General features: G+C 43.6%; 1 protein-coding gene across 3 annotated transcripts in view; it reads right to left on the minus strand.

Moving 5' to 3' along the window:
* PDZD2 (PDZ domain containing 2) overlaps nucleotides 1-23634 on the minus strand; it is a 199057-nt gene that overhangs the window by 11187 nt on the left and 164236 nt on the right. For 2 of the 3 annotated variants that reach the window (XM_019531915.1, XM_019531913.1), the window contains 8 exons: nucleotides 21301-21382; nucleotides 19925-20028; nucleotides 17662-17833; nucleotides 15791-16590; nucleotides 12724-12868; nucleotides 7674-11325; nucleotides 6630-6747; nucleotides 217-318 (listed from right to left, as the gene is read on the minus strand). In XM_019531915.1, coding sequence (XP_019387460.1) covers nucleotides 217-318; nucleotides 6630-6747; nucleotides 7674-11325; nucleotides 12724-12868; nucleotides 15791-16590; nucleotides 17662-17833; nucleotides 19925-20028; nucleotides 21301-21382 — 5175 coding nt within the window. The remainder of the gene's footprint in view (nucleotides 1-216; nucleotides 319-6629; nucleotides 6748-7673; nucleotides 11326-12723; nucleotides 12869-15790; nucleotides 16591-17661; nucleotides 17834-19924; nucleotides 20029-21300; nucleotides 21383-23634) is intronic. The other variant, XM_019531914.1, reaches the window with a different exon arrangement.

Below are 23634 nucleotides of genomic sequence, written 5' to 3' on the forward strand. Positions count from 1 at the left end.
TAACTGGCATTCATTTCCAGGAACAAAAGTATTACGTCAGCTTATTGTTCTTATCTGAGCATTGATTGCAGTAGCAGATGACAAGCAGCCTTCTCTCAAAGACATTATTTTACGACTCAGACTGATTTGCAATAAATCTTGAATGAGCACTTGATTTAATTTCCAGCCTGCCTTTAAGTCAGCTTCTGCTAAAAATGACTTGTAGTCATCACTTACTATGACTGATTTCTGTTCCAGATCTATTCCACCAGCGACACTAAACCCCAGGCCAGCTCCTTCTTCTTTACTCAGGACTACAAAGTAAGCATCTTCTTTGTTCTAACAAAAGAATAGAAAACAACCACCAGCAATCAATACTACAGTCCTGAAGAAAGACTAGATTTGCAAACTACTTCAAGCTTGAGAGCTGCAGTTTTCACCAAAACAATGTAATTCTTGTGGAAGGAATTGAACAGAGGTTCTCTTTTTATTTGTACAGCATGGGTAGTATTATAGGTGCTCTCAGCTGACTCTAACAAAGGTCACTTTAATCTAGCAGATACTTGTGGAACAGGGCCCAATAGGTGGAAGTTGAAGCTTGATAGCTTTAGATCAGACAGACAGAAAATGTCAAAAGCAGCCGTAATTGGAACAACTTACCAATAGTGGTGGTGGATTCTTTAGCACTGGACGTTTTAAATGAAGATTGGGGCTGGAGTTTTTCTCTAACAGGTACCTTCTAGTTCAACTACACCTACTGCATTTGTATATTTGTTATGTGGTCTGTGCTGTATCAGAGGCTGGACTAGATTATCACAACATTTCCCAATCCTCACATGAGCGGATCACCTACAGTGGCAGATCAGTATCTCTGTCCATTCCACCCCTCTGACTGAGATTAAACAACTTGCTCCACATATGCTTAGGGCAGGTGTAGAGGAAACAGGGGTCCTAAATTGAAGCCGTGGGTTTTAAAAAACACGGCTTCAATTTAGGACTGATTAAACCCCCATATCATGCACACACCACATTGACTTACCTGCGGTGGGCCCCCCCGACAGGCAACACCTGCCCACAGGCACCTAGCTCAGGCAGTCCTGGGGGGCAGCGTAGCTGCAGAGGGAAGCACCAGGCCTCCGTGCAGCTCAGGCAGGCAGGCAGGCTCTGGGGGGGGGAGATCAGGCTTGCCACTTTTCTTGGGTGAAGCCAGCTTTCCTGGGCTGCTGCCGGGCTGTCTGGAAGGCTTTCTACAGAGCTGCACAGCTGCATGGAGCCCAGTGCTTTGCTCCACAGCTGCAGGGACAGTAAACTAAAACTCCTTGAAGGAGTTTTACTTTGCTGCACCCCAAGTCATTTAAGGTGCATTATGCTGCCAAATTTCCTACAGCAGCTGGAATTAATGTGCAATACACCGCTGAGGCATGCAAACATCGACAACATTAAAGCAGTGCAAAAGCATTTAGCCAACTGTAAAAAATGACAGGCACACACACGACCCTAGTCACTACTCATTACATGGTGAAAAGTGCTAACCGTTACTGATCTGGGCTGCATAGAAAAAGAGTTTAGCTTTCAGTAGTAAGCAGCGTTTTTGCAAGTGAAAATCTTGTCTTCTGAAGCAGAATATTCTGCTTCTCAACCCAGCAAGTCACTGAGAATACTGCTTAGGAATCAGTGTCCTTGAGCTAAACTAAGCCTTAGTGTAAAAAAATGGCACTCAAGTGAAAAAAAAAAAGGAGCATAACTTGCTTACATCAGGACTGCATTTGGCTTGCGAGCAAGTGAACGATAGTACAAAACTGATCCATATAAAATAATGTGCAGCTGTTGGAACATAGAATTTACTGGCTTAGACCAGCAGTGAACACAATACCCGCCACAGGTTCCTTATGGGTCTGGAAATTTGACAGCAGGGGTTTGGTGGCACCATTAATTGCCACACCTTCCAGAGCCATGACAATTAACACTGCAACTGCTCATCTTGCCATGCCTGTGGGGAATGCCACAGACCAGATGACTTGGCCCTGTGTGCTAGATCTGGCTGACAGACTGGCCCTGCCTGCTGGATCCAAGCGAGTTGGGCATCCCTGGCTCAAACCATGCATTTCTCAAGTCTGGTATCTTGCACGCAATAGTCATTACGCTAAACAAGAGGTACTGTTACAAAAACCAGATTACATTTTGTGGTGTCAGTGGGACAACACACAATTATCTGGTGCAGTACCAGAAAATTAACTGAGCCTTCTGTAGCTCATCAGGAACCGGTAGTGTATAACAGCACCTCCCTACCTCTTCCCTGGGATCACCTCCAACATGAAGCATATCCAGGAACTGTCAGTTCTGAAATTAATATTATCATTTTAGAAATGAGGCCCTGACACAGTTTCATCTATTTATCATTAACTGGCATAGTTCACGGGACTCAATCTTGTCTACCCCAGGGGCGGTGTTTTAAATTAAATTAAATCCCTGATCTCAGAAAACATTGTGGGGAAATCAAACACCATTAAGGGTTGTCTTGTAAATAGAACCAGCCACATTCTTGGCTTCACTGTAGCTGTTCTGTGCCAACTTAGTGGCCTTGAAGGATTTCCCTGGTAAAAGGGGCATCTCTAAGGAACACGGAACCAGAGTAAGAGCTCGCCTTCATACTGCAGTGAACACTCATTGCAGTGGTATTTCCAGGAAGAAAGCAACAAGACTCAACATCTTAGGCAATGGTAATCCTCACTTCCAGAACAGCCTCATGGGGCCATTACCAGCTGGACTTCAATGTGAACAGCCCTCTATTTACTTGAAGTGAGGAAACAAAGAATAAAATCATTATAAATGAGTTTAATACTAAAATCCAGCCTGGTCTTCAGCACAGTGTGCCATATCAAAAGAATACCAAGATGCCATTAAACTTTGCATTTCTCTGCACTAACTTAATCTTCTAAACTCCTACCCTGATGTAACCTGCACTAGAAAGAACTCTTAGGGGCTACAACATTATTTGGTTTCATAGGTTCAAATACCCCAGTACATTCAACAAGGCAACCTGAGCTTAATCTTATTCTCCAAAATACATGATGGACCACCGCCCAGCTGTAGAACTCTTTCTTTAACAAAAGCATGGAAAGCTGCCTAGAGTTTGCTCTGCATGGCCACTGTACAAAACTGTATTAATTACTGTAACAACTTCCATCATCCACCTTTCATGCTTTACAAGCACCAGTTAATCTAACTCCACTAGGCCCCAGAGACGTGGGTAATTATAACTTAACCCACAGCCCCAGAACACTTTCTATTTAAGATGTGATTAACCAGGTAATTATGCCTTAAATTGTTACCCAGCTGCACATTGATACAATTAATGGCATAATAAAACAAAGACTAAACCACTAAGTTATTCCACAAAAATTGGCTGTGATCCCTGTCAGCTGATTGGGTTCCCAGCTATGGGGGCACATCATGTACCCCCATGGCTGGAAGCCCAGATCAACTTACAGTTCCCAGCCATAGGAATACATTGTGGGTCCCTGTGGCTGGGAGCCCAGATCAGCTGACAGGGTTCCCATCCACAAAAGCCTGATATTTGCCGGTGTACGGGAAGCCCAAAATTGTGATCCTGGGCTCCCACTACGCTAGCAATAAGGCATGATGGGATTTGATGCTGAATCCCACAATTATGCCTTCTGCCACCCACACATGGCATCACAGAAAGTGTGATTGTGGTGATCCAGCATCAGATCCCATTGCACCTTCACTTGCACATCTGCCAGGGGCCCAGGTTAGCTGCGGGCAGGGGCACAAGCTCCTGATATTAGGGGTCCAACACCCTCTTCTCTTAAAAATTCCATCAAAGTGAACTAAGTACACTAAGAGACTGGGTCTCAGACCTCTCCAGTTTTGAATTATAACCAAAGGGTCACCCTTCCAAAATCTGAGACTGGTTACAATAAACTGACCTTCCCAAAAAATATTTCAGTATTTAATTTTTCTTCATGACTAGTAAATTAAGCAGGATGCAGACATAAAAAAGGATACAGCCACTTCCCAGAGGCGCTTACAGTCTGACACAGACACTCATCAGTGATTATATAATTCTGAAGAACCGTCCCATTGTAGACTTAAATCCAGCATGTAACTAGCATAAAGTTTTCCAGCCTACATGCCATCCCAGACTTAAATGTGGATAGGAGAAACTATGCAGACAAAGTATATTCCAAAAAGCATTCCATTTTATAACTATTTGAGTTCTCAGATTTTAAAAACTGGCATGAATAAATAATCCTGCTAAGATTCCATGTAAAATACTTGAAAATGCATTTAATTACTTTTGGCCAGGAGTAAGATCCAATTCTAGAAAATCTGCCAAACCCACCTGGCTCACCAAGCTGTTGGGACTGGACTCGCAAGTTTTAACTAGTCTGCCTCTGGAAAGACATAAAACTGAGTAGCTTTAGGAGGTCCTGTCCTCCCAGCCCTTCTTAGATACAAAAACTGTGACCTTTGCGAATAAGATTCAGAAGCTACCCAAATCCAGCCCGGCAGTCAGTTATGTGCACCAGATGTCAGCTCCGCCAGTGTTGTCATTACTTACCCATATCAGCTTCAGTTTTGATTCAAAGAGGAAGGGCATGTACTCAAGCTAGATATGGACAATTAATGTGCTGGCAACCATTGAACATGAGAGGCCTTCTTTAGGCATCTGGACAATGAAGCAGGTTGCCTTAGTACAATAACTGGTCTCCACAGACTGGAGTGGGGAGAGAACAGCAGCACGGGCCTGTTCCAAACCTGCCAAGCAGATATGCTTCACGTTGTTTTAAAGCAGCCACTCCATTTTCATAGCCTTGAAATTTCATGAAAAGGAGAGCTCACTAGAACAGATGGGATCAATATTTTCCTGTTCATCTGAGAACTTGGTCTGAGCCAGGTACTTGGTGTGGTCTGAGCCAGGTACTTGGAGAAAGGTGTTATTGTCATTCTTCAGATGCTTGTGAGCTAAAAGGCTTCTAAAGTTATGGGAATGCCTCAAATGGAGACAGTTTCCCCCATTTAGATTTGCAAAGCAGCCCATTTCACTATGGATCATAACAACTTTCATGAGAGCGAAATGAACCAGTATATCTATATTGAGGCCAGATATATAATGAACCAGTATATCTACAGCCCGTGGGCCAAATTCAGCCTGCCAGGCCATTCTATCTGGCCCATGAGGCCCCTAAAACTTTCAGAAAATGCATTTGTATCTGCCCCTGGTTGCCTGTGAAAGATGACAGGTAGCCAGCAGCAGTAGGACCTGGGGGGGCCAGTGGCAGGACCCAGCAGCTGAGCAGCAAGGCCTGCTTGGCTCCACCCCACCCCATTGCCATCCCCCCTGCTCTCAGCCCCCAACTGGGAGCCTCTGTGGCTTCTGGCCTCGCAACCCTGGGGCTGTTCCCTGCCTTCCTCCATCTAAGTAGAAAGGCAGCTAACATCAGACAGAGAGAGGTGTGGGGGGGGAACAGCTTGGATCTGCCCAGCATTTGGGAGCTGTGTGGTGCTGGCTGGGCCAGGCTGAAGCCAGAACAGGAAGTGGGGAGGGGGGGAGGGTGCAGTGGAGGTAAGTGGCACAGGGAGTAGTGGGGGGAGTTATGGGGGCGCTGGGGGAAGTGGCAGCAGCACAGATAGCAGCAGTGGCATGGGAGGCAATGCAGGGAGCAGCAGGAGCCACAAGAAGTGGCAGCAGTGGGGGCAGGCAGGTATGCAGGGGGTAAAGCAGGAAAATGGCAGGGGTGTGGTGGTGGCAGGAAGGAATGTGGAGCCTGTGCCAGTGCCCTGGGGCCACTGGGGACCCAGGCTGGGGTGGCAGGAGCGCAAAGCCTGGGTGCGTGGTCTGCCTGGCTGAAATGCATGAGGCTTCCACTCAGTCTATGAGAGCCGCATGCGACAGAGCCAGGAGCCTGGCCCCGTCTCTCTCTCCCCCACCCCACCCACCATAATCCCACAACCCCCACCCCAACCACGTACCCCACACCCCTCCACTCCCCAACCACACACCTGACACAACACACAGTAGGATCATATTTTGAGCTATTATGCAATCACCTTTAGATGCACTTTACAAACATAAATCAGTACAAAAATATTTTTAAATAAAATTAAAATAAATTATAGTAGATTGGGGGGGGGGGTTGTATATAATTTGGGATTTTTTTCCAGTTGCAAAATTGCAGCACCCTCCCTCCCAAAAGGAGTACATCCGGGGCAAGGGGAGGGACGTCTGGCGGCAAAGGTCAGGGGTTGGGGGAGCACAGCATCGGACTTCAGGTCCCAATATGGTGACCAGGGGCAGGGCAACCATCAAGGGGTGGGATTACCCTTGCTGCCCTTGATAACTCACCAAAACTCAGTAAGTGGTCCTCTACCCAAAATAATTGCCTGCCTCTGATCTATATAATAAGGCCTTTCAAATCAACATTATGAAAGTACAGAGATTTTCTAACATCATGTGTAGTGGTACTATTGATAATAGAAGAGCATAGAGAACAAGGCTACAAGCTGAATTTTAAAATTATTTGGAGTATATATAAACCTACAATTTTAAAAAATACCAGGAACTCTTTATTTATAATTCATCAACCCTGGCCACACATTCTGAGTTTTGATCTTTCATTTCTTACCTCTGCCTGCATTTTAACTTCTTGGAGCATAGTGATGACATCACATTTTGCCATCACTGATGACAAAACAGACTGCAATTTCTGCTGGTCCAGAGTTGAGACTAATAGCTGATCCAAGCTGAATATGTACATAAATGTAAAAGACAGCAGTAAGTTATATTGCTATCTGGGGGTTCACAGACATATTTCAATATCTATGGTTTACTTTACATCTAACACCTATTTAATCTGTTGTATAACTGTTATTTCATTAAAAGAGTAAGAAATAGCATTTCCAATATAGCACCCTTAGACATAAACTGTTGTAGCACTTTTAGCACTGTCAGTTTATGAAAGTCACATTGCTGACTGCACACATAGCAAGTATTTTCAGTGTCAAAATAATTTATGCTGTGGCTAGAAAAGGGGAGGATGATTTAAAACAGCAGGGGCATAAAAAAATAAAAAAAAGTCAGGCTGTGATTTTTCCCTAAGGATTTTAGGAATCAACAGTATAAAAATCAAGAGAGCTACATTTACAAGACACTACTTGAGTGAGAATCAATTTGCTAATTGTTATACTGGGAAAGGCAGGCTACGCTAACAGCCAATTGTGGACAGGAGAAAGGAAAGGAGAGAAAAAGCTGCAGACCTCAAATCATAGTGGCTTTATTTCAATCCACTGATTCCAGGAGTTGGTGGCCCTCGTGATCTTGCCAAAGGTAGTTTGCTGAAATCCAGCCCTTTTAGTAAGGACATTTAAGCCTTCACTGAAATGGAGCTAGGCAAGGGATACTGATCACCAGAAACAATACAACAGGTCTCAAAAATAAAGCAGGAAGAATGCTACATGTGATTGAAGCCAGACTAAGGACCTGATCCAAAGCCATTCCCACTGAAACAGAATGAACATGGATGGGTTTGGAGCCCAGTCCTACATAACTGGAAAGTCTGCCTGAAAAAAAGCCAGCGGGAGGGGAAAAATCAATGGTATTTTAGGAAATTACCCCTCTCGTTTACAGATATTTTCAAAAAAAAGGTATTAGAAAAACATTAAAAACTCACCTGATTGACCAACTTTTTCCTGAGTGTTTCTGACCTAGGTAGCTATCACGTGGTACTTCATCATCAGATGCTGAGCCAGGAGTTCCTGAACCACTGGTCCAGGGTGCACTTCCTCTGGAAGACAGCCTGTTCAACTTCACAAGGTTAGAAAGGGCAGGAGAAGCACCACTTTCAGCGGGTAGGCCAAGAGACCTCCTAGGTGTAATTTCCAGTTCAGTTTTGAAGTGCACAGTCTTAGGTTCCACTGAAAAGTCCTCATCGCACAGCTTGTCCAGATCAGGCATGCTCAGTGCTCTGAGCTCCCTGAGCTTTGAGCGGGACATCAACTGCCTGCAGTGACCTCTGTTTCTCCGCATATGGGACACAGGGGGAAGCAAGACATTCAGATCCCCTGAAGTACCTTCACCCTTGCTTTTCTTCAAATTTGCATCATCTTTGCTGCCTTCTGTTGAGTTCTTCTGCACATGGGCTAAGTCTATATTTGTTGATGACTTTGTCAGCTGTGGAGATGGTGGAATGTTGCTCTGACCATCGCCGTATGAACTTAAACTTCGTCTCAGTGCCCGCACTACATCACTTGGACTGGCAGGGGTAACGGAAGTGATACCACTAGAAGATCTTCTGCCAACAGGTGACTTAGAACCACTGGAGGTGGAGTGTATGTCTACAGCTTTAACAGATCTCTCAAAGTGTGCCAGGTTCTCAAAGGATTTGATTCGCTGTTTGACAGAGAAAGATGAAGTAGGGTCATGTGGCCAGTTCAGTTCATAATAGTAATAATTTCTTCTTAAAGGTTTTTGTTTATCTATAACAGAGCAGCTATTTTCATTGGCTAAAGGCTGCTCCTCAAGGCTTGGTTTTGGGATACTTTTGGAAGTATATGTCTGTTCTCTTTCACTCTGGGTGCTCTGGCCATTCAGCATATTTAAATGGACAATTTTTAACATGTCTGGCTCTTTTTGGGTGCATTTTTCCCCTGCAACGTGGCTCTGAAGATCTTGCATATGGTGTGCTGGAACACCTATAATGGCACCATCTTCCCTCAGGTGACTTGATAACTGAGCTGGCACTGAGTAAGTCCTTGACACTGGTTTTGATCCACAGTATAGACTTCCACTCCCAACAGCATCTATTCTTGTGAAATACTGTGCAGTCCCTAGCTCCTCGATCCAGTGGCTGATCTTTTTATTGCTATCTTCTGCCTTTTCCAACAGCAGCAGCTGTGAAGATGGTGCCAATGAGGAAGAGGAGGAGGAGGAGGAGGAGGAAGAAGAAGAGGAGAGCCTCACCTCAATGAAAGTGCGTTGAATTTCCTGTCCTTCTGGCTGCTCCTGCTGAATTGGGGAAGACCTCAGTGAGGAAGAGTCCTTGTTAGATACTCCTATGATGTGAGGACCAAATGGCTTCATGTTGCCTTCTCCATAATAACTATTTATCAAGTTCAGACCTGTTCCATGATTCTCTACTTTCTTTTTTGCATGCTCACTTTTTGGTGTACCTTTAGGAGAGTTCGTTACTTTGAACTGATCTTCTTTTGTTTTAAAAATATCACCATTCATCTTACCACCTTTTTCTTCACATTGCACTGAAGCTGGCCTTTCTTTTTGCTTTCCACATCCCCTCTGGTGTTCTGATTCCCCACTAACATTTAGTTCAACATTGCCATTGGTTTTAGTGTCATTACTCTGCTTTGGGCTGCTGTCACCATTCAGCGAGGGGGAAAATGTTTCTTTACATGCAAGTAAAGATAGCTTATTTTCATGCTCTGATTTAAGAGCCTTTGAGGCTGTTGAAAAGCTCTTGCCAGGTTCTGTGTTTGTAGGCATGTTATGGGACACTGATGCTTTCTTTATGAGAAGCTTGGGTGATAACTGTGGAGAAACAGAAATCCTTCGCTGATCAATCCCACTGCTTTTTGCAGGATTAGGGCTAGGAGGTTCTGCATTTGCTTTTGGTTTACTTTTGATGGTTAGACCCTTTAGCTTCTGTCCCGTTTTGGCTCTCTGGTTATTTAACAGTGCTTCTACTACATGCTTTTGGGCTATTCCCTTGGATTCCTGATGTGATTTTTTCTGTGAGGAAGGAGTATGTGGTACAGTGACTCCTTTGAAGTGATTTGTACTGGAACTCTGGATTTTCACATTAGAACCCCTTCCCAAAGTTACACCATTAACTTTTTCATTTTTCTCTGACAAGTCAGGAGCAGTGCTAGTCTTACTTAGATCTTTTGATTTTGGAGAAAGGGTTGACCTGGATGTAACTCTTTGTAATAAAGAGTGGACATGATTATCCTCTGCTTTAGCCAAACTATTTGTTTCCTTCTTCACCAAAAGAGAATGATAACCAACTGTGTGACTGCAATCATCAGCTGCCAATTCTCTTTCAAATCTGGATCCCTCTTCTTTGTCAGGTTGTTCTTTGTCTAGTAAATGGATCTCCAAGCTGTTAACTCTCCTACTCACGCAGGAACCTATCCTTTCGCATTGCAAAGATGCATCATCTTGTACAGATTTGCAGGACTCCATAGACTTTTCACTGATCTCTAAGCTTAGTCTGTCTTCTGTACTTAAAGCACCATTGTTATGGAAAGCACAAGCTACTGAACTTTTTAGGGTATCTTTATCTGGTAAAGTATCTGAGGAAGGAGAGAGTAAGGAAGTGGAGGGAAGTATATTTCCAGTATGCAAATGCTGTAGGGGAATGGGACACCCTTGATCTTCTGGTAGACACAGAGGTTTGTAGAGCTTTGTATCTGGTGAACCATGTTCTGTATAATCCTCTGCTTGTGAAACTTCTGCAATGTGTGGTGGGACTGGCCGGGGTAAGCTTGCAGCAGACGCAAGCCGCTGCTCCTGAGCAGACTCTTGCAGCTCATTATTCATGCAACAAATTTCAATTTGTTCCTCATCTGACTCTGTCACATTACAGGCCCCTGAGGAATTATCAGCAACGGATGGCAAAAGTAAAACATCTCCAGGAGCATCAGGAGCTTCTGTGAGTGATTCTGTGTCTGAGTGGGAGTCCTCTGCAGCACCATACATAGACTTTAGAAATGGACTGTTTCTGCTGTCTTCCACAGAATCGGCTCCAGAATAACTGTCTTCACTCAAACTGCTAAAATTCCTAGAATAGTTATTTAAACAGTTTTTATTCACAGTAAAAAGCTTGCCTGTATTAATGGAATCCAGCACTGATAATCCCAAAATCCCCTGTGCATTAGATGTATAATTGATAGTTTTTTCAGATACCTCATTCGTCACCATCTCTGGCTCAGAATTAGTGGGACAACCCTCTTCTGTCCCACAGTTATGCTTGGCAGTGCACTGCTTTCTAATGGGGCTCACTGCTCTTGGTGATGATTGAGAGCTTCTGTCCTCTGAAGAATTCAGTTTGCTGAGCAAGTCATCAATATCCGTGATGGGAATCACAGCACTGACCTCAGCACAGCTGATTTCTGAAGAACCTACTTGCACCTCTTTGGTCGCGGCGGAAGGTGGCAGCATTGTTCTTTCTGTGACAAGGTCTACATCATCACTCTGGGAAGTCCCTTTTTCTAGTTTCCCAGATGCTATTCCTTCTTCAACTACAACGTTGCTGCTGAGTTGGGCATCTGGCCCTGAAAGTATGTTGAGGTTTGTAGGTCTGTCCACATCTGAATCAAGATTTAAAAAAAGCAAGTGAAACACTTAACTTCAATTAGCTATGGAAAACCAGGCACAAAATATGACATGCAAAACCAGACACAAAATATGACAGCAAAACCAGACATGCTTATAAGCCACTTTGATGTTTCCTAACTTCCCTGCAATTCTTTTAATATGCTATGATTTTCACAATCTTCAGAAGTAATCACAATCCAGTGTGACCAAAACAACATACTCAAGGAAGACGCTTTTAGTGATTCTGATTAGTTTTATTTTAAACTCTGAAACCGAAACAGCACGCTCATCATCAAAGCACAAGTATGCAACAAGACAGGCCTATTAACCAACAGAATTAGGAAAAAGAACAGGTAATACCGGCCTTCCATAACTGTGTTAAGTACCTGAAGACTAGCAAAATAATTAGAGGTGCTTAGATGCCCCAGTGATGAGCAACAGAAAATATTTTGGCTCTGATCTTGTAAGCACTTATGCATGTAATTAATTTTTCACACCTGGGTAACTTCCCTCCCATCTAATGAGCATTTAATCCAATCCCAGATAGGTGACTGATACCTGCCATCATTCTCCCCATTCCTACCCCCAAACACACACACAAATAAATACATCTCAGGAAGGAATGTGCACACTTGTGAAGAGTGCCAACCTGCACATACCCCTACTACCAGGAGCCTCTGTGATGCTCAGGATAGCCTGAGGAATGGGGAAGAGAAGTACCTCACCTACCAGGAATTCCTCACAAGCATCAGGAAGATAATCAGAGTAAGTCACCATATATAGACCAATTGGAGTGTATTCTAGCCAAGATAAAACAAAATATACTACTGTACTGTTCTTCCATTCACCTGAACCTCCAAGAAGCTAAGAAGCAATGTTGTTCTTTTCCAAGTATCATTTCCATGCTGCAGAATTCATATAAACATTAGGTACAAGGAGACTGCAGTACACACATACATCCCTACTGGGGGATTTATCAAGGGAAAAAATCTGGATTTTTGTCTGATCCCAAAATACTACTTAAACCTTACATTTAAAGAGAGCTGGTAGACTAACGAGGATCAAAGTACTTAATCTTGGAAAAAGAATGGCCATCAAGGTGGCTGTTGACATCTTCATGCTACTGATGGGTTAATCTCAGTCCCCCTTAAGTAACTCAAAACTTCTAAATATTGTATGGGAAGAGATATACTAGAAATCTGTGCCTTCAACATTTAGTATAGAATTACAACGCATGCTGTAATGATGGAAAACCCTGGTTCACTGATGACGTGCTATATCATCATCCTAAAAATAATGTCCTTCCCACTCAAATTATCTTTGAAAGCCAAGTTAGCAAAATGTTTGATCAAGCCTTCCCGTGCTTCAATGTTGTCAGAAAATGCCCTTACCTGGCACTGCTTTCTGCACCCCAAATGTCACAGACGTGGGGAGATTCTGCATAAGCAGACAGATTTCCTCATATGTCATTCCACTGACGGGGGCACTGTTGATGGAAGAAATCTCATCTCCTACAGCCAGCTTTCCCTCCGAGTCCTGATAGAATGACAGATATGAATGAAAATAAATACCTGAAAGGCTCAGTCCCAGAAGCAGAGGGCAGTTTGTAATAGAAATATCAATGGCTTCAGAGCAACACTCCCAATTTCTAAGTCACAGGACAGAGAACACTGGTAACATTTCATGCAGTCAAGGAAGCAGGCATACAAACTATGCCTGCCCCTGAGGGGAACAAAGGCAAGACCTCCTATTCTTTCCATGGCCCAGTGCAAGAGGCCAGCCACAATCCCAGTGAAGTATGCTGAAAATGTTGCTGAGCACTCAAAGATGGTGCTATGAGGAAAACTAACACAGTCCCTTTCATCTAAAGGGGTTCCGGTATAATTGGTTCTAACGTCTTCAGGGCTTCTCTCAGCAGCGTTGTCTCCTATCTACCACATCCTGCCATGAGGCTTGGGACCCAATAGAACCATTAAACTAAATGGAGTCTTTTAATGACATTAATCATGGCTGGATGTCATGGCTGGAATCAGGCTTTTGGGGGATAGGCTACATACATTTTCCAGCATTAAAAAATAGATCAGTGGCAGAAATAGGAGTAGGACCGAGAAGTCCCAACTCCCGGAGTCCAACTCAAATTGACATGCCATACTTCCTCTCAACAGTAAAGAGTCACTGAGGGCCAGATTCTGTCCCACCTATTACGTACATGAATGGACTTAGAGTAGGGGTGGGCAAAACACAGCCCGCCAGGCACTTTCATTTGGCCCGCAGTGCCCACCAATGAACTGTGTCTAGCCCAAGCCTCCCACCCACAGGGGTGGGAGCAAGGCATCCACACATACCTCCCCCTGCCCTCCCATATACTCTATTACACCTTGCTCCCACCCTTGTGGGTGGAAGGCCCGGGCCCTGCCAGCACACCGCTTCTGGGCGGGGTTGCTGCTGCCCCTGCTGTAGCCCCCATGGGGACCCACTTAGCTTCCCCAGTGTCCTCCTATGCGCAGCGCTGGCCAGAGCTGAACAGAGCCGTGCACCAGCACCTTCTTTGGGCACGAACGCCCTGAGCACCCCACCTGCTGCTGCTGCTGGCATCCCACAAACCTCACACACTTGCATCCTACCCCCACAACCCTCACCAACATATACCAACACTCCAACATACTCTATGCCCCCCCACACGCAGCCACAGCCCCTCACAACCCCCCCCCCCACAAACACACACTCCACCCTCCACCATACACCCCCACCACCTACAATTATACAAGACTAAGACTTTTTTTGAGTTATTATGCGATCACCTCCATATGCACTATGCAAACATATGTCAAAAATATTTTCTGTAATAAAATTAAAATGTTATAGTAGGTTTTTGACTTTTAGTGTATGATTTGGTTTTTTTTCCCTCATTCTAACATGGCAACCCCCTCCCTCCCAGAAACAGCATCTGCCACATTCAGTGGCACAGGTCAGGGGTTACGGAGCAGGATTTCCAGTCCCAATATGGTGACCAGAGGCAGGGCAACTGTCAAGGGTGGGACTACCCATGCAGCCCTCGACAACTCACCAAAATTTATTAAGTGGCACTCCAGCCAAAATTATTGTCTGCCCCTGACTTATAGACTTGAGCACAATACTATTCCACTCTGCCTGAATCCTTAAGAAACTGCTACTGTAAAAGGTGGGTTGGTCTTACTCCCGCAACTGCTCTTTTGCGACTCAGTCTTAAGGGTAAGATGAGGGTGTGTTATAAAAGTAGACACGTTAATGCATTTTCTGGGCTTAAAGGCTAGGAACAGAAATTATACATAAACTGGCATAAGTGATTAGAAACTGGTTCAAATCTGTAACACAACAGAAGTTCAGGGCACATCAACCACTTTCAAAATTACTGAAACTGGTTTAAGATAAACTTGGATGGATGTAGTATCAGACTTAACTGATTTAGGTTAAATCAGCTTATTGTACTGCTTTCCCAAATCCCCTCCAGATTCAAGTTAATGCACAGTCCCCCAGAATCCCAGGATGCTTTGCACCTCCCCCATAAATCCTCCCTTGCAGGGTGGGCAGGCTAGCCTTGGACCACACTGTCTGCTCCAGCTGAGCAGGGAGGCATGATCTAGTGTCTCCTTCCTCCCTTGCTTCTGGCCTTGGACATTGGAGACATGTGGCTGAATTTCTGGAATTGGAAGTCAATGTCTGTTTACTTGCTTATCAGTTCAATCTACGCAGTTTACCTGTGAAGCATGAATCAATCCAGCCTCAGACTTTTTCACTATTTGTGCTTAGCCAAACAGGCTAGAAGAGAATCACCCTTACAGGCCTAAGCCCATTTGAGTGCCTAAGAGGTGGTATTGAGCCTGACCCTATAGGTGCTATAACATTGTGCCAAACACTGCTTACAGAGTCTTCAAATGGTTCAGTGATTTAGTTAAAATCCGTTCTATACAGATATGACTCAAATATCCCCAGCATAACAAGTCCAGCTAAAACAGCCACATACAATTTATTATTTGTATTACTACCACAGCACCTAGGAACCTCATTCAGTCATGACTATAACATAACTTCTGGGTGTGGGTGTGTGATTACAGATGGGAACTAGAATTGTTACCTTTCAAACTGAGACACAATTCTGAAGTCTCTTGATAAGCTACCCCTCTTTCTGTCACCAATATGTAACCTGCCACATGAAAAAAAATGTAGCAACCCCCCCAAAATAATTACTAACATGGATTATTCCAAGAGCAGTATTTGCCTCTTGACTTTTTCAAGCTTAAATTAGCAGGGGCATGCATACATCTCTCAGCATTTAGTTTAATCGTATTTTAAAAAGAGAAGAGATGAGACATTTTGGCCAAACAGATCTTATTTGCACATGTGCATATCTCCTTTATCAAATATAAATCTCCACAAAGAGAAACCAAGTAAAACAGACTTGTATTTTTTGACCCTTACCTTCTCAGCTGCTCCTCCTGGCCTTAAGCCTGTTATCATAATTCTTAAGGGTGTGGCTTGGATTTCCAAATCCAGTCCAAAGGATTCATCTTCATTCCGAACCAGAGTCACTATTTCAACATTGCTCTGCTCAGAGCTGTCGGGACCAGTCTTTTTGCTATGAGGAGGTACCCTTGCAACAGGCTTATCACAGAGACTGTGCTCCTCAATCTTCTGCCTCGGCAGACCACGGCACTCAGTGCTCATCATACTTTTTACTCTTGTGACTGCTTTGTGCTCCAGCTTAGGAGATCTCTTTGATTCAAGCTGTGCCTCTCGGAGCTCCTTGACGCACAGGTTACCAAGGCGAAACTCAGGCATGCTTGAGTAATCAAATGCTTTGATTGGAAAGAAGGGAGAGTCCATTTGCTCCAGAGTGCTATCCTCAGACTCCAGGGAGTTGCCATAGAGAGGAGTAGATGCTTCGCTGCCTATGTGTCGAGGTAATTCACCATCCTGACTCTCGTCATCAATTTCAACTGAAGAGGTGGCGATGACAATATCACAGTCTTTCTCAGTGATTTTCTGGCCCTTGTTCCCCTGTCCCCTTTGAAAGTGGGCATCTTCATCCTCATCACTAACATCACCATCATAGAAAACAACCCTCCTCTGTCGCAGAAACGGGCTCCGGACATACTTGGGGCTGCTTCTAAGGCTACCCTGTCGGACACATTCCATGTGCCTGTTGAGAAGACAAGGTGGCTTTCCATTGCTTGGAGAAGCAAGGCTACCCGCTTTCATGGTTCCTGCTTCTTTGGGAGCTAGGGGGGGGGGAAAAAAAAAAATGCATAATGGTACTTCTTGGCTATTTTTAGACCAAACTGAGACCTCTTCATAAAAGGACCTATATGCTTATTTATTAGAGGAAATGTTTGCTTTCTGAAGTTTTTCCATGTCTTCTGCTCCAAGACATACCTACCATCCACAGCAACAGAAATGACAGATGGTATTATGATTTACGGGTGCTTCTTGAAATCTGTTTACTGCACATCTGGTTTTATTTTCAGCATGTGACTGAACTATGACTATGACCCCAAAAAGAAAAGGGAGCACATGCACTTTTTTATTTTACTTCAAACAACAAGATATCCTTGAAATTCTCCTTATATCTATAGGCAGAGCAGACAAAATCAATTAAAGAGAGAGGCACAAATTCAGAGACAAAAAAGCCATCCTATCTTTCATTAAGAATGTTAGGTGTTCTAAGACTTCATTCTTATGCCCTTCTTGCAAAACCTTTGTACATAATACAACCATAGTTTGCACAGTAGCCTTCTGACAAACCATGTCAAAAATGCTTTGTAGAGCATATAAAGAAAACTGACAGAAGAGTGGGAGGTTATATCAAAGGCATAGGCAAGAGAGAACAGATATATTTTCATCCAAGTCTTAAAATGAGAATAAAGAGGTAACAAGGTTGTTTCAGCCAAGTGCTACAAGAGACCAAGGCATAGGTGCTGATGCAAAACCAAAGTTGCACATATCAGAGATATTTAAGAGTGATTATATAGAAATACAGCAAGCAGATAATCGTTACTGGTATGATCAACTTACACTGACGTCAACTTATACCTGGTCTGCCAAGGCTGTAATATAAATCTGATCGCATGTAGTCAGAGATGCAATCCAGGCAAACTTTCCTGGAAACTTATGGTACGTGCACTGCTTTTAAATTACTTCGTTCATCTTTTGTAGCATCAAATTATAAATGTTGGCTGACATTTCTGTGCAGTCCAATTATCAGAATGCTGCAACTTAGTAAAGCAAACCAGAATGCAAGCAGCAACTATCCCATAAGTATCTTGTCATTTTCTTAGATTGCTCTTGCTTACTTAGATTGCCGGGAGGAAGAGAGCTGTCATCCAGAGAGCTGCTTCCACTCTTCTGACGGAGCTGCTCTTCATCACTGGAGCCTGTTATTACAGCGTCAGAAAATGACAGCTGGCTTGGGCCATCTTGTGAGAAGTACTGAGAAAGCTCCGTTTCAGAACTGACAGATCCCTGCTGAAAATAAAACAAACCCAACTGGCGACTGGTGGTCACTTATTTGTAAAGCAACTTCTGGGTCTGCCCTACAACCACCTCTAAGGCCTAGTCTATGCTACAAACTTGCTGGCAAAACTGGAGTTCTGTGGCAGAAGAATCCCCTCCTTTCTGCCAGCAAAGCTAGCCCACCTCTGCCCAGTGGAGTTAAGGTTGCTGCTTCCACCCATGCAGATGCTTCTGTGCCTTCCTCTGGCTGCCACAGCCCCTTTGGCAGGGTCCACTTTATACTGCAGTGGCATACCTGTGGCAGTGGAGCCACCAGAAGCAGCACGGATGTGTGTGCGCTCTACTGGCTTGATGCTGGTAGCTGCAAGGAAAGTGTCAACAAGGCCTTGGCCTCATGACTAAAGTAAGGAGTAACATCCCAAGTCTACAAATAAGGGAAGAGAAAAACAATAAAGGTCCATGTTGTCACACTCGAGTGGCTGACGTTTGACACCCAACTCCATGTTTAGGCACCTAAATAAAAATGCACATGTTTTCTGCACACTCAATTTGTTCAGGGAGTATTCAACATGGGCATTTGGGAATAAAAATCAGGTACATAAGCATCCACCTTTGCAATCCCCTTGAGAGGCTGCACTTAAAAGTGCTCCTTCTCTGCTTCTGAATATATCTCCTTATGGAGATTCCAACTTGCTCCACTACTATAACAGTATACAGAAACCAATCAGTTGTCTATTAGTAAGTCCAGTGACCCAAGGATTGCAGCCAGACTCCCCATTTTTAGTCTCTTCATCAACATGAGCTCAACCCCAAGCAGAGCTCAGTTGTAACAATATTCAATTACATTACAGCATTTAGTAAAAAAAAAAAAAAAAAAAAATCAGATTGTGACACAAGTGACATGTGAAAAGCAGTCTTTTATGCCATCCACACTACAGAAGGCGTCTGCAGTGTAGACCAGGGCTGTCCAACTGGTAGCCTATGGGCTGCATGCAACCCCAAAGGGGTTAAATTGTAGTCCTACCCATCCCACCAGTCCCTTCATTGCATGGGCTACAGCAGCGGGTGGGGCATGCCTTCCTGTCTATGCAGGGGCTCGGACTCGATGATCTATTGAAGTCTCTTCTGACCCTAACTTCTGTGAATCTATGAATCCTTTTCTGCCTCTGTGCTGATGAGAAGAAAGTTCCCCAGCCTGTAGGTATGCTGCTGGTTCTTTCTCCCTAGGTGCAGTACCCTGCACTTGTCCGTATTGAAACCCATCCTGTTCTCATCCACCCACCCCTGTAACCTGTCTAAATCCAATTGCAGCCTGTTCCTCCCTTCTACTATGCCCACCTCTCCCCATATCTTAATGTCATCCACGAGTTTGAACAAGGTGCTTTTCACCCCCTTGTCCAAGTCCCTGATGAAGATGTTGAACAGTGTAGGCCTGAGGACCAAGGACTGAGCCCTGGGGGACCCCCTTCCCACATCCCTCCAGGTCGAAAATGACCCATCCACCACCACTCTCTGGGTGCGGCCCTCCAGCCAATTGGCGACCCATTTGGCTGTGTAGGTATCAACACCACAATCTCCTAATTTTTTAACGAGAATGGGGTGAGAGACAGTGTCAAAGGCCTTCCTAAAGTCCAGAAAGACTACGTCCACTGCATCCGAGGATTTTGTGACCTGATCACAGAAGGCCACCAGGTTCATCTGACAGGACCTGCATCTAACGAACCCAGACTGGTTGCCCCTAAGCAAACACTCCACTGCTGGCCCCTCACAGATGTGCTCCTGGATAATTTTCTCAAAGAGCCTCCCCACGACCAAGGTAAGACTAACAGGCCTCTAATTTCCTGGGTCAGACAAGTTTTCAAATGCAAAGCATTCCAGCTGTTTCAATTAAATGGTCAACCAAAAAAATCCTTGCCTCTCACAGTTCCTGGACCATCGTGGCTATAGCATCATTAACACTGCCATTATGGCTTAACAAAGAGAATCCTTTAGCAACATGTGTGCAACAGGGAAGAAGCACAATTCCCTTGTTCCCAGCAATCTGATTCTTGGGTAAGGTTAAGCCTAAAAGCAGCATTATTTGTTGCATTTTGATCATTTTACCCGACTTGCTGGCTCCAGGAAGCGTTTCATTGTCCAGCTGAGAGGTGACGAGGGCTCTCCTTGTCTGGCCTTCATGCTAGGGGATGGACTCTTTTGCACAGACCCTGTTAAACAGGATTTAGTTTAATTCTTAAAAAATAAAGCTCTGGAGTGTATTATGTAAGCAAGTTTAATACGCCTGTCTATTTAGGTGTTATACTTATCACCCTATTGTCTGAGTCACTTACGACATTTCAAAACAGTTTATTCAGCAAAACAGCTATGCAATATACCTGCAGTTTCTCTCCATCCCCCCCAGATATGCTGTTACACTAAGCTTGGGAGCTAGATCCAGCACTTTATCATAAAGCAGGGGTTCTCAAAATGAGAGTCATGATCCTCTGGGGGGTCACGAGCAACTTAAAAGGGGGCTGCAAACTTCCCAGGGGGTACATGCGGTGGCACGTGGAAGTGGTACATAGTAGCAATGCAGAGTGGTGGATAGCAGCAGTGGCTGCCATGTGCAAGCTCCCCAGCCCCCACCGCCACCATCCAGCACTTGGGGTCAAGGTATCACAAAGTTTAAGAACCCCTGTCATAAAGGATAATGTCTTAACTGACATCATACACACATAGCGGAGAGTTGAGAGAAAGAACGGAGGAAATGAATGTAAATCCTCTAACCTGATTAAAAACCTCAGCACAATTGGCTATGGAGGGCAGAAGCCACAGGCAAAGGTCTATTACCAAATAACTTGGACTCTAGTCAGAGAACATGTTTTGGCATAAATAAGGGTTGATTGAAAACTGAACATTTCTGTCTTGAAATTAATTGGCCATTCTGTCAATCCCAGTGGAAGGGGAAACAATCTCTTGGCTTTCCATTAAGCAGTGATGTGATTAGAGTTAATATATTTCCTTACAAATTCACTTTCAACTGGCAGATTTGACAAACTGCTCATGTCAAGGTTTGAATCCATCCTGGATTCAATTGTGCCCAGCTGATAGGCAAAACTGACAATTTGTCAGCAGCCCATCTAAGTTATCTCTCCTCTTTAACAAGGAAACCCATGCTGGCTATGTGTCCTCAAATGCAATGATCTGCCCCATTCCCCTCAGATCAGATGGAGTAGTAACTTTCTGGCACTCTGCTGTTCAGATGAGGGGTGTCCTAGAAAAATGTAACACAGACGCACAGTACTAAGGATGTGGGCTGGACAGCAGCTACTCTTGAAACAAAGAATTTAAATAAACATTGTAGAATAGAAATTTTGTCAGTGAGACTAAAATAGCAATGAATGCCAGGATCCCAACAGCATGCCAGATAAATGTTGACATATATGAAAAAAATTATGAATAAATTTATTTGCTGCAACAAAGAAAAAAATTGCCCCTACCCATGACAGGAGAGGAACTGGCATCCTTGCTGTCACGCAGAGTGGTACGGGCTATTGCTTCATCCATCTCCTGTTCAGAAACCTAATTATTAATAGAAAACAGATACTGTGAGTCTACTGTGGGACAAAGTTGCTAAACACGGATCACCACAAATTCATTATTCATTCAAGACAAACTGTTATTTTAGAGGCCTCAGCACAGGAGTCAAGAGCTTCTAAGTGCTAGTCCTGGCTTGATTCAGATTCCTCCCTGTGGGATACTGAGCTGGGGTATTGAGAGGTTTCAGGAAAATGGGACCCGCCAAAGTATCACACCAAATACCTGAATATTAAATATAAACAATGCACCAGACTTGCATAAACAAAGCAAACTCATGATCATGCTATTATTTTCATCTAATTAATAATATATCATAACTTCTTGAGCCATGTGTATAAAAATATTATGTTTAAATATTCATAGCAGTCCTTTTTTCCAAAAATATTCCATGAATAAAAAGACGATCAGCTAAAAAAATAAAATACTGAAATACTAGATGAAATAGTAGCTAAGTTCTTCTTTCACTTCCTCCCTTCTTTACTAAAATGATCAGTCATTGTCAACTAATTTTTCCCATATAAAATAAACTGCAGTGATATGTGGTATTTAAAACGCAGAAATTATCCCTGAATTACTGCAACACACCCACTGTTGGTTATTATTCAGAAAATTTCCCTATGATCTTAGAACAGGAACTGCTGGAGTTCAAACGTACATAACTCCAAAGGTCTGTTTTCAGATACATCCAATGTGATTTTAATATGGTCCACTTTACACAAATTAAAACTCGGCACAAAGACAGGTCAGAAATCTGAAAGTCTTTGAACGAAGAGGATTTGAATGATCCCTAGGCAAACTCAGCAGTTTAAACATAGCATGAATGCCACATTCACTCAGAATAACAGAGGAAAGAAAATCTTTGTGGTATTTCTCTTGGAAATGCATGAAAATACCGAAGCACGTATATTCAGGAACAAAATGCTCTGTATACCTTTTGTGTGATGAAGTGAAGGGTTATGTAAAAAAAGCATGAAACAACATGAACCTGAACAAAAATATCTGTTTCCACTTTGTGATATGGCATTGCAGCTGAGGAACATACAGCAAGAACTTCACCCTGCTGCCCTTGTGTTATCTTGTGTAAAGGGGCTGCACAGACAGAGGCTTTAAAAGTCCCGGCTTAAGCTATGTCAAGCCAGATTCCCCAGTGTAGCAGCTGCAGAAAACTGCCAACAGCTGCCCTTCGAGGGTCCCCTTCCAAGCCTTGATGTATGTGATGTATTATGGGTGGGCTGGAGATGAGATGCAACAGAGCTGTAATACTATAGAGATTATGGGCAATTTCAGCCAGGGATAGGGGTAATTTAGGCTGACCCCCAAAGCTTATGCTGTATGTCATGAAGTAGCCTAGAATTAAGTGTGTGCAAACATGGCTAGAGATGCCAGAATCACCAGCTGCCACCTTCAGGAAAATAACATAGTAATGCTACCTTGATTAAAGTCTTTACGTACTGGGCAGGCAAGTCATGCAAGGTGTTTTTTTGAACAAGGAAGAGAAAAAACAAAATCCAAATGTTCAGCAAGATTGGGCAGTTTCTGGTTTTATCCCTGTTTAGATCAGGGTTCCCAAACAGAATCCATAGAAAATTCCATTTTTAACTATAGTCTGTGGACTGGGTATAAATTTACAGTACAGATAAGCCTCCTATGCATAGCAGGTTCCCATTATGTAAGGCACTGTTCAAACACAGGACAGACCGCCTGTGATTCAAAGAGCTTTCCATCTCCTGCTTTCTCATCTAGCCATCTTTGCCTTCTTTTCAATGTGTTTCCCAACCTGCTCCCCTCATGGAATAATCACTTCCAGCCTTCCCCAACCTCAAGTAATCAGAAAACTTGAAGAGTTATCACTAGGTGATTTGAGTAAATAGTGAAACAGAGGGAAGAGTTCGTACTCCTTGGGGCTATTGTTTCAGACTATCTAAATTATGTTTACAAATGGCTTAACAGTGCAACCAATAAATGATAATTCCACTTGGCATAATATAAAGACTTATTGGGCACATCTACAGGAGGCTCTTAATGTGTAGACGACTAATTCTACTGTGCATTAGCATGGCAGGCAAAACCCATGTTAATGCGCAGTAGAGTTAATCTAATGTGCATTAATATCACTAAAAAATCATTCATTTGCTCTACTGTGCAGTAGTGCCAATTACAGCTGTAATGACAGGTACTAAACTTAATGAGCCATAATTATGGCACATTACTGAATGTGTAAAAACGCCTATTCT

This window comes from Crocodylus porosus, unplaced genomic scaffold (genome assembly GCF_001723895.1).
Source record: "Crocodylus porosus isolate Cpor-Errol unplaced genomic scaffold, CroPor_comp1, whole genome shotgun sequence".
In the NCBI taxonomy this organism is placed as follows: Eukaryota; Metazoa; Chordata; order Crocodylia; family Crocodylidae; genus Crocodylus; species Crocodylus porosus.